This window comes from Crotalus tigris, unplaced genomic scaffold (genome assembly GCF_016545835.1).
Source record: "Crotalus tigris isolate CLP2741 ecotype Arizona unplaced genomic scaffold, ASM1654583v1 scf7180000018925.3142382, whole genome shotgun sequence".
In the NCBI taxonomy this organism is placed as follows: Eukaryota; Metazoa; Chordata; class Lepidosauria; order Squamata; family Viperidae; genus Crotalus; species Crotalus tigris.
Genome location: NW_024097278.1, coordinates 2,637,803 through 2,653,993, shown reverse-complemented (window position 1 = coordinate 2,653,993; position 16,191 = coordinate 2,637,803). Strand labels below are relative to the sequence as shown.

Genomic DNA, 16,191 nt, shown 5'->3' with positions numbered 1-16,191 from the left:
GCTTTGGATTAATGGTATATAACCAGGCTTGCCTAATAAAAGTTAAATTGTAATATATAAACAGATCTGGTTGCTTCTGACAAGCTTTTAATGTGATTTTGTTTACCAGATCCTGCTATAATCTGTTCTGTTGTGAGGAGATATATTATTATGTGTACATCCAGGGTGCAGCTTACGGGATATGATTCAATTCAATTCCACCCTGTGAACCATAAATTTCCTTCTCCATGCATGGTTTTGTTTTGAAGCTTGACTAGTGGATTTCTATCAGTTTTAAGACCAGAGAAAGGTGATTATATTTAATTGGCAAAGACTCATTCTCAGATTACGGGATTTTCAGTTCAGTTTTCCGAATCTCTAGTATTAGAAACATACTTTAGGAAGTGAATCAGAACTTAGCTTTATAGATTCAGCTTTAGTTATCTTAAGCTTCCACTAATTCAACTCTTTAAAATGTCATCTGCCCTGTGACATTTCCAAAGAGGACAAGATATCTTGAGAAATTTGCTATCTACTGGAATCTCATCAAGAAAAGAAGGCTAGAGATTCTACCAATAATCATTTAAAAAAAAATCTTTGAAAAAGTAAGGCATTTGAAGATAGACAATCCCTACTGTTTTGGGTTCTTTCTTTCTTTCTTTCTTTTTTAAATAATGGATGACTTAGACCTTAGGAAGGTCAAGATTCAGAATTATCCACCTCATTATCAGAGAATAAAGGGCGAATATTTATCATATTCTCTTTTTGAACTGTGACCAATCCTTCAAAGAAACAGACTATAACATCTCTTCTGCCATAAATTAAACAGGAAAAAAATGTCAGGTACAGTTCTTTTTATCTTACAACAAGATATTATAACTTGATGGACAAGTTAAATGAAACTGGGCCAAAAAAAAAAAAAAAGTAGAAAAGGGGCAGTGTGTCAAAGAAAATTCTTGCTAGCGTTGAAGTGAAGAGATTAGTCTAGCATTCCAGGATGGCAGATATTTGACTCCACCAAATACAATTCTAAGGCAGGAAGAAGACAGAGTGATATTGTGCTTTGACATTGTGCTTTAGGCTAGGATTTTAACAATACAATAAGGGCAAGCTTTTCTTCCACATGAAATGTACTTAGCAAAGAGACTGAAGAATACAAATACAGCCATGTACAAATACAAGCTAGGATTTGGCCAGAGAATTCTTGGACTTGCATTTTTTTCTGCAAACTTCTCTGATTTGCATTGGAATAGCTGTACTTCTCTAGTTTTGCAGTGTAGTTCTCGGATTAAAAAAAACAAACACACCAACAGTCATACATGGGGCACAGTCCAGACAAAAATGTATAGATTCGTCAATATAGACAAATCGGTATTGAAACCTGAGCCATAGTAGACACTCAGACAGGCTTTTAAAGAAGTTAAACAGACACAAAAAATGAGGCTAAAAAAACATCGTGTGAAATGGAAAGATTCGGCCATTCCTAAATTGAAGGGTTGGGTAAATTCATCTCATATTTTTTTTAGCATAACGAATCTGCAGGCAGATCACTGAATTTTGATTCTTTCCAAACCTCACAGTCTTAATATCCTTTCCCCTGGAGTTTCTCAGAAGCTAATCTACAACACTATAGTTGAAAAAGCTTTGTTCCATCATTGATCAATAGTCTTAGATGCTGTTCTTCAGGATGTGACTTTAAGGCTACAAAGAAGGTCAGTTATAGTATTTATGCCCTCATGATCCAATTCTTAATATTAAATTCTGGTAGAACATAACAAACCAATTGTATTTCCGTTGCTAGGCTTAAGCAACAGATTTCGTACACTTCAATTGTGTTAATCTCTGAATTTGAATGGTGCAGTTTTCCTATGCCTACATGAATAATCTTAATCAACCATTTATAACAATCTCCTTAAAATAGAGTTTATTTTAAAACAATTAATATTTGTTTATATGCAGTCTAGATTGTCAGATGGCCATACATTTTAAAATCTTAATATTTGCAATGGAAGCTAAAAGTGTATTGCTTTCTCTCTCTTCTCCAAGTCCTTATAGATAGTACAAACCTTTGTTCTATGCATGGATATTTATTTGTTAATTGGTGAGGTTTATGCCCAGCATTTTTAGGAGCTCAAGATGGCTTCAGTGATAGAAATTGGCAGGCAGAGCATAGCAAGATGTATCTTCCAAGATAATTCAAGAGATCAGCCAAGCAGGTGTTTTCGCAAGCTGCCCTAGAAACTAGAAAAATCTACTGAGCTTGCAAATGTTCTCTAGCTAAGGAAAGCATCTGCTCTTCTGATTATTTTTACATGCAGTGCAATGAAAGGCGTCTGCTGCTCACTCATGAAGCTTCTCAGGAATATGAATTACTAAACACATCTGTGAGGCCGTACCAGGAAACACTGGCCTTACTCCAAAGTTTTCACTTAATCATAACTAAACAGTATCATTTTACTGTAACAAATATGATATGATGTTTTATTGATTATAATATATAGACCCTTCCAGCCCTGCAAGGAGGACATGCTTCCAGAACTTTCCTTCCCCCATCTGCCCCCTAATATATTTCCAAGGAAGGTATCTTGCTCCCATAATGTACACTGATTAATAATGATCAATCTGAGCAGGTAAGCTGAAAGGAGATGCTTCTGGAGAACGTAGACCTCTGCTCCAGGACTTGCCTTCTTTCTCCCAGTTTGACCAGTTTAGCAAAGACTAACGGTGGCCAATCTAGTCTAGTTATTAAGAGATCCAGTGGAAAGGAATAAAAAAAAAGCAACACATTTTAAAAGAAAAGAAAAACTAGAAGAAAAACTCAAAAAAATATCAATCTTAGCCAAATGAATGGAAAAAAAAATCACCTCTGAGTTCTTACCTGCCATGACAGATGCAAAAGGCTGCTGAGGGTCAAAGGGACATTTCAGTCTGCCAGATTCTAAGTTGTGAGAATTAAATCTGAACGTTACATCCTGTATAGAAAGAAGACACATCCATTAGTTCAATGCTTCAAGTGGGAGGCAGTCTGTATTTAAAGAGAGTCAGTTGTTATACTGTTGAACTAAGACTGAGGAGATCCAGAGTCTGAGGAGATTCAGAGTCTGAGGAGACCCAGGAAACACCTCAGCCACAGAGGTTCTGGATCTGATTTGGTTCTTGGCCCTACCTTTTTTCTCTGTTGGGAGAGAATATTGAAAGAAAGAGTATTATGTACTTCCTCTTGGAGTTAAAACCAGATAAAGAAGAAAATAATAAGTAAAGTAGATTATGAGTTTCAATCTGCTTTACAGATATCTATAACTAATGGTATAGGGTTATCTGCCTGAGCAGGGGGTTGGACTTGATGACCTCCAAGGTCCCTTCCAACATCATCATCATCATTATCATCATCATCATCATCATCATCACCACTATTAATATAGAGTTTGCATGCAGGGCTCTGTTTGAAGAAGCTCAGCTCCTAAGAGCCTTTGTTCAAATGCTCTTCACCCTTCTCTGATTTGACACAAAGCTCTACAGATACAACACTTACTGTCTCCACCGTTGATTTTTCCTGTCAGAAAAAAAGAGAATATTCTCTTTTAACACAGGTACAGCTAAGGATGGGCCAGGAAAGAGCTGAATGCAATATTCTAGCAAGGTGGCTGAGAAAAAAATTGCCAATTGGGTGCAAGTGGAGACATGATTAATTTGGTTCGCACACACCTCCATTGACTACACTGATATAATTTTAACCAAACACATAATTATATGTATTTTAGACCAAAACTAGCCTAGTTAGCACTTCCCTTGCCTATTTCCTGGCTACATAAAGATAGTTTGCCTCAGTCACAACCTACCTGTCCAGCAGTGACAGAGTAAAAGAAATACTGCAAAAGAAAACAGGCTTCGAAAAGCAACCCAGAAAAGTATTTTCAGTTTTTAGAAAGGACGGAGGGTGCCAGAGCAATTCAGTTACGCTTCAGTGCAGAACTGAGCCGAGTTACGCAACCTCACAACCGCCAGCAAATGTTTGGAGCTCCAGTTCTTCTAGTTTCCAATTGGCCCAACTCATTTATAATGCATTCGGTCCAAATTAATCATTTTAAATGGTGCCCTTCCCAGGTCAGCGCATAAAAAAGAACTGGGAGGGAAAAGAAACAAAGGGCTATGAACGGCGTTTGACCTCTGGAATCTCCATGATCCAAGATGGCATCTCTTTAATGCTGAGCAGAACAAAGATCAGAGAAGAGCCTTCCGTTGTGGATGGCTACGACTCTCCCAGAATTATGCCCTCTTAGAGAGCTATCAGCTGGCCAGTTTTCTCTGGGAAACTTAACAAAATGAACATGATGGTGACAGCTTCCAATCCTCATCGGTGTGTTTATTATAGGTATAGCCAAGAGACTTCTATGGAATTTAGATTAAATTTGGCATGAACTTTAGTGGCAGCCGGCCTAGACTTGTAATCTCATCGTGCAAAAATATGCGAACTTCTTGGAAAAGGATTTAGAAAGCTTAAAATCAGGTCGAGAAGGAATCTGCTCTCCAGCCAGACATTTATTTTTTCTACAGAACTTTATCGTCAGGTAGCCCTGAGGCTGACCAGTAGGTAGGGAGGGAAGAACGGGCGGCATTGAGATTAGAGTCTAGACACCGCCAAGAAATTGAGGTCATATTTCTTGATAATTAACAAAATTAATATAGCACTTACCTAGCCTTTCCAAGATACAGAACAAAATAGAAAAAAAAGTGGTGCTACTGTAGATTTTCTTTATTTATGCAGAGGAAAAAAATACAGTTCTAAGACTTTGCTTTCCATTTTGGTTTAGTGGGATGATGACCAAATGTTTTAGTTTCACAGCAGATGTTTAGTCTTAATTTTCCTCCTCCTCCTCCTCCTCCTCCATCTCCATAACTAATGAATATGTACTTTGCAATTCTAATTTCACCTCTCATCCATAATGCTGAGAGATGGACAAAATACACAGAGTGGTTTCAAGGTGAAACTTTGCTCGGTAGGCATCAAAAGTAGAATGATCCAGCTTCAGACCGAAGAATCTCCTCAGAGTCTATTCAAAAAGGATTCGGGGTTTTTCCTTTCATTTACAACCACCCCCTGCTAGCCGAAGGCCCTGTAAGGCATCCAGGCTAAAATGTGCTCTTGAGGCTATTAATCATCTGATAAAAGCAAGTCTGTATCGAACCACATTAATCACCTCATCTGAGCCAGAGGTTTGCCAACATACCAATATTCAAAGATGTGAGAACATGAGTTCTTACATGATTTGGTAAAAATGTCACACCGCCTAGTTGTCAGCAGTGGCTGTCAGATCATTTTTATAAGGCCTTAGATTCTCTCGCGCGCTGTTTTTAAATTTTCCATGGAAATGATGGATGCTAGGAAAAGTCATGGCCCATTTGGGGAAGAATTAAATTACCTCTTTGTGTGTTCCAAGCTCAATGTAGCCACAGACTGGGTGAAAAGCTCCTGTACCGCAGACATAAACATGAGTCTTGTTGTAGGGCTGAAGGACTCTGATAAAGTTGGCACATTCTGTCTATTGTGAAAAGAAGCACAGACCATATCAACTATTATTAACACCCAGAGGGCAGTTCAATATGCCATACAATGCTAAGGGAAGATACAAAGGACCCTGAGCAATTGCATTTATCTTGTAAGATTACCAGCTTCTGAATAGAGTTCATTATATTTAAAAATAACCATTGCTCTCACACCCTGCTTGGAGTTTTTTGTGTTGCCTGAATCAATAAAGCATTGCTGCTCTCCCAAGGAAGGAGGTTTACAAGGGGATGGAAAGGATAATGAAAACTGGTGCAACTCTTTGAACACCCACTTGCTTATTGTACCCATGAAAGCTCAAACAATGGGCCTGCTTGTGAATTATAACAAGGTCAAACCGAATTGGCAGGAAGATGGACACATGTAGCAAGATGTGATAGGAACAGACAATGGCATGAAAAAAACGGATATTAAGCAGCTTCATCTCAGAAGACTTACAAACATATTTATTGCTCATCGGATTGGCTTTGATGTTTGGATTTATTTATTTTTTCATTCCCCACCTTCTCGAATTAAAAGTTCTCTAGAGTAGGTTTCTGATTACCCTTTGGGAACTAACCATTCCTTTATGCTATCTCCAGAGGCGCTCTCTTTAAATCAGCCACAAAGGACAGCAAAAAATGGGCTCTCTGCTGTCATATGTTTGGACGTCTTCCATTCTTAGTGTCCTGTGTTTAGGTCTTGCTCATTTTCAGCAGAAATCAAAAGGTTGACTCAGCCTTCCATCCTTCTGGGGTAGGTAAAATGAGGACCCAGATTGTTGGGGGCAATGTAAATATATATATACATTGCTTACTGGTGTACACCGCTTAGAGAGTGCTTGCACTTAAAGCGGTATATAAGTCTCATAAATAAATAAATAAATAAATAAACTCCTGTTGACTTCAGAGGACTAATGTTGGAATCTGGGGATCTGCTTGCTGCAGATTACTCTGTAATGCAGGCTGCCCTTTCCCTCTAACCCAGTGTTTGTCACACAGCAGCACCTCAAAACTCATCACGTAGCCTCCCCCAACATCTGCTGGGTCAGATCCCTGATTAAAAATATTTGTTAAAAGGAGAATACAAAGGAAGCCTGCTTTATCACAGGTTTCCCTCCTATTCATTAATCACACTGGGGGCATTTCCAGGCAGAGCAGCAAACAGCAACTACCATTACTACTTTTTCTTTTAATAACTTTCATTTGAATTTTGGATGTATTTCACAGCCCCCTGTGCAGCAAATCCCTTATTCTGCAAGAAATACGGATAGAGATACCAGGATTTTTTGGAGCAGAAAACTTCTCTTCGTGATCTGAACTTTTTGACTTATCCTTCTCTTTTCTCAAGTACAGCCAACTTGGACAGAAATGGCAGAGCCACAGAGCAGAAGCACCAGCAAGCCGGGCAGAATTCATTTTACAACTCATGTATCCACATTCCTTCTGGGAGTGGCCGGCAACAGGAAACAGCCCTGAACCCCACATTTAAGTATCACTGGTCTCAGCAGAAATCAGGGCCTTCCAAAAGCAGGGCTTTTACAAGCCAAAGTTGCAAAGGGCACATTGTAAAAGCGGGTCATATGGAAACTTGGAAGAAAGTCTGGGCAGATTGATCCATGTCATAGTGGGTGGAGTGGCCAGAAATGGCTGGATAGTGTTTTACTAGCTCAGGGGTAGGCAACCTTGGCTCTTTTATAACTCGTGGACTTCAACTCCCAGAATTCCTGAGCCACCATGGCTCAGCTTGGAAACCTCTCCCTTTCTCCTCAGCATGGCTGGCTCAGGTATTCTGGGAATTGAAGTCCACGAGTCATAAAAGAGCCAAAGTTGCCTTCCCCTGCCCTAGGGCCTAGAGCAGGGGTAAGCAACCTTGGCTCTTTTATGACTCGTGGACTTCAACTCCCAGAATTCCTGAGCCAGCATGGCTCAGCTTGGAAACCTCTCCCTTTCCCCTCAGCATGGCTGGCTCAGGAATTCTGGGAGTTAAAGTCCACGAGTCATAAAAGAGCCAAGGTTGCCTACCCCTGTACTAGCCAGACAAAACCCCATGATTAGCTGAGCAGGATGGGCATATCAGCATGGCTTGGTAGCTGAGGAAGTCTCTGTGAAACACAGACAGCTCTTTGGCTTTTCCGCTGCTTGCTCGTTCCAAAGGATGTGGTCTAGAAGGGATGCTGAGGCCCAAGGAGAAAAAGATTGCTGCAACCTTCATCTGGCTAGGTCTACAAGGGTGAACTAAAAGAATGTTGCTACGGGAAAGGGGAGAGGGGAGGCATGCTCCACCACTATTCCTGGATCTTGAGACAATCTGAAGTTTCCTGCAATCTAGGAATAAAATGGCACCTGCAGATGTGAGGGAAAGTTCATCTCAACCATCTGCCATGAGAAGGGATGGAGAGGGGGGGGTGAGAGAGAAAGAGAGGGAGGGTGTGAGAGAGAGAGGGAGGGAGGGAGAGAGAGAGAGGGAGAGAGAGAAAGAAAGAAGGAGAGAGAGAGAGAGAGAGAGAGAGAGAGAGAGAGGAAGACAAGAGAGAAGAGCTGGACATAGTTCAGACAGAACAGGAAGAGAGCGGCATTCAGGCACTGCATCAAACAAATACATCATAATGAAAATTTGTCTACAGGGAATTCTCAACAGCTAGATTGCCCTCAAAGGGAGGACAATCGGCTGGAAAATCAATTTAAGTCATTTATGGTGTGGGAGTCTGGGAAAAGATCTGGCAGTTGATGTTACTGAAGATGTTTCAACATTGACTTTGAAGAGGGACAACATAGGCTGAAAAAAAGGGGGAAAAAAACATGTCCAGGTGACATATGAGAAGAAGCAGGTTGCAGCATTTTCAATTCCATCTTCCTTTCTCTTTTTCTGATCATCCTAAAGTGGCCTCTTGCAGCAAATTACATCTTCATAATGTTTCCACTACAATATTCTACATATTGTAATGTCCTTAGGGGATTAACGATGAAAGAGGGTTTTTTTAGCAAAAAGAAACAAAATTCAGAATACCAGAAGGAAACATAAAAGAGAAAGGAGAATGAAATGAAAGAATTCAAGTTAAAAAAAAAAAAAGCATTCTGATCCCTCTTCAATATGCATGGGTCAGCCTGCACCCAAAACCTTGTGTCTAATTCTGGACATCACATTTCAGAAAGGCCATGGATGAACTGAAGCTTGATCAGAGATTTCATTCCAAAGAAGGGAAGGGTTGAATGTAGTTGGGCTACAAAGAAGAGAAACCTACAAGAAGCCATGATAACTTTGTCTAGCATCATGTAGAAGATTGGACAGGATTACTCAGATTTTTTTTTCCCAGAAGACAAAACAACAAAACATGGGTTTAAACCAGGAATGTCCAACCTCAGCAACTTTAAAATCTATGGACCAATGCCCAGAATTCCTCAACCATTCTTGCTATCTGGGAATTGAAGTCCTCGAATCTTAAATTGGACATTCCTGGTTTAAACCATTAGATTCTGATTAAGGAGAGGCTGGATAGTTATTTTTGTATCTCCTGGACTAGATGAACTTAAGATCCTTTTCAAGTTATCCACTCTGATTCTGTGAAATATTAAATCTTGGAGGGAACAAAGAATATATTCAAGTGGGCTTTCCATGACAAAGGACAATAATGCTTTTTTTCTTCTGTCTGATTTCCATTTGCATGATTGGGCTGCCATGAGATGGCGGTGTGGGCTAGCTACTCTTGGCCAAACCAACATCTGAATGTAACATCTTCTTATAGGACCTGTTGGTGTCAGGAGCAAAGAGATTTAAAAGCATTGAAAAATGAAGAAGAAATCTTCAGCAGAGCACAAATCCAAACAAAAATGGCTCCTGCTTTGACGGTGGCAACATTTTTGACTAATCGTTTTATTTATTGCTGCAGGAGAAATTAATGAGCCTCTTTTTGTGGTAAAGGACACACAGCCCTTTAAGTGCAGCCAGCAGCAAGCCCCTTCTATTTTAGGGCTTGGGGTGGTGCAAATTGGGCTGAGTAAACCATGAGTCAGATAACCCTCAGAGACGACATTATGCCAACACCACCATGAGTTCAACAGCAGAGGCTTTGCTAGATCAAATAAAAGAGACGTTAACAACCAAATTCATTTCAAGTCACCTGATTCCACCAATGTACAGATTGTAATCGTAAAACTGAGGGGGGGTAAAAAAGCAATATACTTACATGGGCATCTTTCCCGGCTAGTTTACATAAATCCACTTTTTCCTTTGCTGCGGGCCAAAATATCTGCAAATCATTTAGAAACGGGTCTTAGGATCAGATGATTTTGTTATTCTTGACTTAAAATATATTTATACATTCACTTCTCTATTACATCAATGCAAGCATGATACAGTATATTACCAAACCTCCACCATCCTCTGTGCAGGCCCAGACCTACATTGGGGAAGGAGCTGGCCTAAAACATGGACAGGATCCCTAGTGATCCTCCCCAGCTGAAAGGTGTCATTTGCCCCCCACAGCAATCCCATGAACAAAGACTAATTTTGCAAAGATTGCAGGCATGGACAGGAACGATGCGTTAGTTTTTAAACACTGATTGTCACCAGATTTTCCTGGCTTTCACTATGCTAAAATCCTATGTGAAAGAAGGTAAAATATTTAACAAGCATTAAGCACATTCAATAAAATAAAATATGAAATCAGCAGCTACATTTAAAATTAAAATTCTTATATAAAGCCCTGCAAACATTAAAAATGTTTTTGCCTCATGGAGAAGCATCCATTAGTTGGGTGTACTATCTATATCTCAAAACATATATAATTGCAGGTAAATGAAATGCCTGAATACCTTAAAAAAATATATTTTGTTTTCCATGTCCTCCTCCTATTCCCCACCCAACTGCCTTGGATTATTATTTTTTCCCTTTTTTTAAAAAAAAAGGTTTTATTTCATTTATTGGATAGTTTAATTTAGGGCTTTATTCTTGAGAAAGACTAGGTCTAAGAATACTGTCCCCAAATTACATTCTATGCCTAGATCAAAGCATGCCTTAATAATTAATGACTGTAAAAATAAAGATAAAAAACACTTAGAATAAACTTTGTGATCTGTTACTCACATTCACTTATAACAATACTTATTTGTAAATATATACAACTTTATGATCTAATCACTATTTAGGCCTACGCAGAGTATGAATGGGGCCTGCTCCCTAAAGATGTACATTTTGCTATCGCTAGAAAAAATTGTGCCAAGTTTATAACTGTTGCTCAATGACATAAATTTTAATTTTTGGCTTTGATTTCAACTGTATCCATTTCATTCTTATTGTTTATGTCCTTTTGTTTTCTTCAAATTGTTGCAAACTACCTTCAAAGATGGTATAAAGACAAAAGGGCAGGGTATGAATGATCCCAGTGAACATATCTCAGGGACTGCCACAAAGAAGAGGGAGTCAAGCTATTTTCCAAAGCACCTGAGGGCAGCACAAGAAGCAACGGATGGAAACTAATCAAGGAGAGAAGCAACCTAGAACTAAGGAGAAACTTCCTGACACTTAGAACAATTAACCAGTGGAACAACCTGCCTCCAGAACCAGTGAATGCTCTAACACTGGAAGTTCTTAAGAAGAAACTGGACAGCCATTTGTCCGAAATGGTATAGAGTTTCCTGCCTGAGCAGGGGATTGGACTTGATGACCTCTGGAGAGAAAAAGAGAAGTTCCCTGAGAATGGGCTCCAGCACTAAAACCTTTAGTCCTGGTGACTAACTTGGACTGGATCCTGAGTTGGTTTAGCCTTTAGAAACATCAACCAAGTCATCACCCTTTTTTAAACAGGCTGATTCTCTCTTGTTCCAAATTACAGGACATAAACTTTTGGGAGGCAGATTCAAAGTGACTGTTGGGGGATGAAAGGAGCCTTTATAATATAGTACCGTATGACCAATCCAGAAGACTGGTGGCTTTCTTCACCAAGCAGAAACTAGATGGTCATCTGCCCAGGGCAAACTGAGGCTGGATTCAACAATTCCTTCCAACTCTCGTATTCTGTGGCTCTAGGATATGAAGCAGTGGCTCCTTTCACTCCTGTTTCACTGCAGGTGGCCTTTGACACCAGGAACAATATGTAACTCAGACCTCATAATCATCATGGCCATCAATAAGCTTTTCCTCTGTGGGATCCCCTGCAGGAGGAACAGGATCCTCCAGATGGAAGGGAAAGCACCAGGCGTTCCATAAATCTGGAGCTAATGAACCACACGTGATGGGAGCAGTGGATATTTTCATTGGGTTGATTTACGATTCCTTTTCAAAAGGAAAGCGGAGACAGTGAGGGATGGCTCAGAATATTCCCATTGTATTTTTTTTTTTAAATGACTGGGGCTTTAATACTGAGATTGTAACTCAACTTATAAGTGAGGCTGCAACTGACAATATGTAGAGCGGCACGTTTTCCACACAGAAAACTAGTAGCTCACCTAGTGATGGATTTACCCCTGTCCACATGGGTGGAATGAAAGTGTCAGATGGCTACAGAAGAGGAGAATGGAAATCAGATGTGGTTTTTCTTTTGGTTGGCTTCAAAGAGCAAGTCATGGCTTGAGTCTCTCCCCCTAGTGCTGAGATTCTCCAGCTATATGTACAGGGGTTGAAATGTGCTTGAAAAATTAAGTTACTTGTATGGCTCACTCGTCTTTATTCCTTATGGCAGAGAATTCCCAGGTGAATAGATTTTTTTTCCCCAGTACCCATTCTAAGCCATGTTAGCCTATGACAGACAGAAATCAGAAGGCATCTGGCCAATAGCCTTATTGACTGACAAATTTTATTAAGAGGCATAGGGGTTCATGAGTTCAGCTCATCAAAGTGTATGCTTTTTAGTGAAATTGCTAGCTAACAAAGATGCTATACCAGACTCCTTCTGAATCTTCATGGCTCATGGATGACTCCAATGGAAAGTACTGAACTAAATATTTTTATTGATTTGTTTATTAGGTTTATATGGCCACCCATATTTCAAAAGTGACGCTGGGTGGCATACAACAATTGTGTAAAAAATATAAAAATAATCATTATAAAAATATAAAAACCATGATTTACATTGAAATAGGCAAACCACAAGGAACAGCAAAGAGTGAATAGCAATAGCACTTAGACTTATATATCGCTTCATAGTGCTTTACAACTCTCTCTAAGCCAGTGCTTCTCAAATAGTGGGGCGGGCCCCCCAGGGGGGGCGCGAGGCTCCGTAAAGGGGGGCTCGTTTGACCTCGGCAAATACTGTCATATTGGACGCCCGTGACACACGCAAAGGACCCGATTGGATAGACAGTCGCGCAGGGGGGCGCGAAATGTTTTCTTCTTCCTAGGGGGGCATGACAGAAAATAATTGAGAAGCACTGCTCTAAGCCAGTGTTTCTCAACCTTGACAATTTTAAGGCATGTGGACTTCAACTCCCAGAATTCCACAGCCAGCATTGCTGGCTGTGGAATTCTGGGAGTTGAAGTCCACATGCCTTAAAATTGTCAAGGTTGAGAAACACTGCTCTAAGCTGTTTAAAGAGTCAGCATGTTGCCCCCAACAATCTGGGTCCTCTTTTTTTTTTTAAAGAAAATTTTATTGATTTTCTAGTTTTACATTCAACTATTTGAAAAGCAACGTGGCAGCTGAGTTGGTCAATAATTCAGTAACATACAAATATCTTTAGTACAGATCTCAAACTATTACATTAAATATTTCCTCTCTTTTCCCCTTGGTATTTACCGTCTCATATTTAAATTAATACAATTTCTTATTATATCGATTAAATAAAAATAACTTTCTTGCATTTATCAATAATTTTTAGTTTGTACAGATCCTAGTTGTTTTAACATTCAATCTTTGTAGACAGTATCTGGGTCCTCATTGTACCGGCCTCAGAAGGACGGGAGGCTGAGTCAACCTTGAGCCCCATCAGGATCGAACTCCAGGCAGTGAGCAGTGAGTTTGCCTGCAATGCTGCACTCTAACCACTGGGCCACCAGGGCTCTGAATTTCCACTGAGTGATGGAGCCATTTTAGAATGTCACCGGAGCCCTGGAGCTCCACGCCCAATAACAAAGCCAGGTTTTGAGGGGTTTCTTGGACATTAACAAGGATGGATCTAAGCTCACTTCAGGGAAGTGGAGTCAATATTCCACAAGGCAGAGAAAGCCCACTTCCTGGGACCTATCAGATGAAGTATTAATATCACTTTACAATGCCTTGGTAGGGCCACACTTGGAATACTGCATCCAGCTTTGGTCACCACAATGTAAGAAAGATGTTGAAACTCTAGAAAGAGTGCAGAGAAGAGCAACAAAGATGATCAGGGAACTGCAGGCTTTACAATATAAGGAACGATTGCTGGAATTGCGTATGTCTAGTTTAATGAAGAGAAGGACAAGGGGGGGACATGATAGCAGTGTTCCAATATCTCAGGGGCTGCCACAAAGAAGAGGGAGTCAAGCTATTTTCCAAGGCGTCTGAAGGCAGGACGAGAAGCAATGGATGGAAACTAATCAAGGAGAGATGCAACCTAGAACTAAGGAGAAACCTCTTGACAGTTAAACAATTATCCAGTGGAACAACTAGCTGAGAAGATGATCTGTCTGTCAACATGTGCAAAAGTGATGCAAATGAAATGGTCAAGTGCTTTCCTGCACCTGCAAATTATAGTTATTGTTGTGATATTCCCAGATTTCTCTCATAGTCATAAATTCAGTTTCTCTGCTGGGTTTGGGGCTGGGTCAGCTTGCTGGAATCGGGAAGGACATGGTCTCTTCCTCCCAGTGCCTCTTCAAGTGACAGAATTTTCCATTTCAAGCAGACAATATTTCAAATACTGTATTCATTTTTCTCTGCAAGACTCATGGGTGAGAGAGAACTCAGAGTCCTAATGGACAATCACTTAAATATAAGCCAGCAGGGTGCTACAGCTGCCAAAAAAGCCAACACAGTGCTGGGCTGCATTAACAGAGGGATAGAATCAAGATCACGTGAAGTGTTAATACCATTTTACAATGCCTTGGTAAGGACACACTTGGAATACTGCATCCAGTTTTGGTCACCACAATGTAAAAAAGATGCTGAGACTCTAGAAAGAGTACAGAGAAGAGCAACAAAGATGATTGGGGACTGGAGGCTAAAACATATAAGAACGGTTCTGCTGGAATTGGGTATGTCTAGTTTAATGAAGAGAAGGACGAGGGGGACATGATAGCATCTTCCAGTATCTCAGGGGCTGCCACAAAGAAGAGGGAGTCAGCTATTCTCCAAAGTGCCTGAAGGCAGGACAAGAAGCAACGGATGGAAATAATCAAGGAGAGAAGCAACCTAGAACTAAGGAGAAACTTCCTGACAGTTAGAACAATTAACCAGTAGAACAACCTGCCTCCAGAAGCTGTGAATGCTCCAACACTGGAAGTTTTTAAGAAGATACTGGACAGCCATTTGTCTGAAATGGTATAGGGTTTCCTGCCTGAACAGGGGGTTGGACTAGATAACCTCCAAGGTCCCTTCCAACATTTATTATTATTATTATTATTATTGTTGTTATTGGTATTGGTATTAATGGTATTCACAGTATTTAACCTTCTCTAAAACAGCTTGCTCAAAATAAGGGAGGTTCCCTCTACTTATTTCTTTGCCCAGATGCACATCAATTACATCTGGCTTTCACAGGCCTTTAGTGTTGGCAGCTTGTCAACATTTTGTTGTTCTTCGATAGCAGCATATCACAGCAGACCGGGGTGAATGTCAATATCAACTCCACTATGTCTGGTGTGCTGAATCCCTGTTTACATTCCTGAGTAACAAAACATCTTAAAAAACAAGCAACAAACATGTCAAGATAAATAAATATTTTAAATGAGTCTTCCACACTGTAGGTAGGGAGGACTCTTAGCGAATTATACTCTGCCGTTGTGGTGAAATCACGGAACTGGAGAGTCATTTTGTGCACAAATTTCAAACTATGAAGACTCTATCCTGGCATATTGTTGTAACCAAATATCTGCTCTGATATTCAGAATAGGCATAAAAATTCCAAGTATCAGCATTGCATCATTTAGCTGGTGAGTGGGCTTCCCCAGGGAATTGCTCAAGCTAACTGATTCTTTTTGGAGTTAACATCTATTTTCTGGAGATTTATAAGGTACTTCTTCTTCTTCTTCTTCTTGTGCCATATCCGTTATCGGACGTTGGTGACCATGTTGGCAATCCTGTTTCTATCAGCAGCCGCACGAAAAAGTGCTGCTGAGTTTTGTCCAAACCAGTCCCTTAGATTTTGAAGCCACGATGTTCTTCTTCTGCCTGGACCTCGTTTGCCTTCAATCTTTCCCTGGAGGATGAAATGGAGTATGCCACATTTTTCTGGGTGTCGCGTCACATGTCCGAAATAGTCTAATTTTCATTTTTTTAATTGTTTTTATGATTTCCCTTGGCTTTCCCAGGCGGCTTATCACTTCCTCATTTCTGATCTTGTCAACCCAGCTTATATGTAACAGCTGCCTGTAAATCCACATTTCAAATGCTTCTAGTCTCTTCAGGTGGCCTTCTGTCAGAGACCCACTCTCTACTCCATAGAGCAGGATAGAAAAAATATAGCCTCTGACAAGCCTGATTTTCAGTCTTAGGTTTATGGCGTGACTGCAGAAGACCTTTTTCATTTTGAAGAATGCTG

The 16,191-nt window shown here is 40.2% G+C and overlaps 1 protein-coding gene across 6 annotated transcripts in view; it reads right to left on the bottom strand.

Moving 5' to 3' along the window:
* Nucleotides 1–16,191, bottom strand: part of SEMA3D (semaphorin 3D) — a 135,921-nt gene that overhangs the window by 63,638 nt on the left and 56,092 nt on the right. For all 6 annotated transcript variants that reach the window (XM_039357520.1, XM_039357515.1, XM_039357516.1 and 3 more), the window contains 3 exons: nt 9,708–9,770; nt 5,400–5,519; nt 2,858–2,951 (listed from right to left, as the gene is read on the bottom strand). In XM_039357520.1, the coding sequence (XP_039213454.1) occupies nt 2,858–2,951; nt 5,400–5,519; nt 9,708–9,770 (277 nt within the window). The remainder of the gene's footprint in view (nt 1–2,857; nt 2,952–5,399; nt 5,520–9,707; nt 9,771–16,191) is intronic.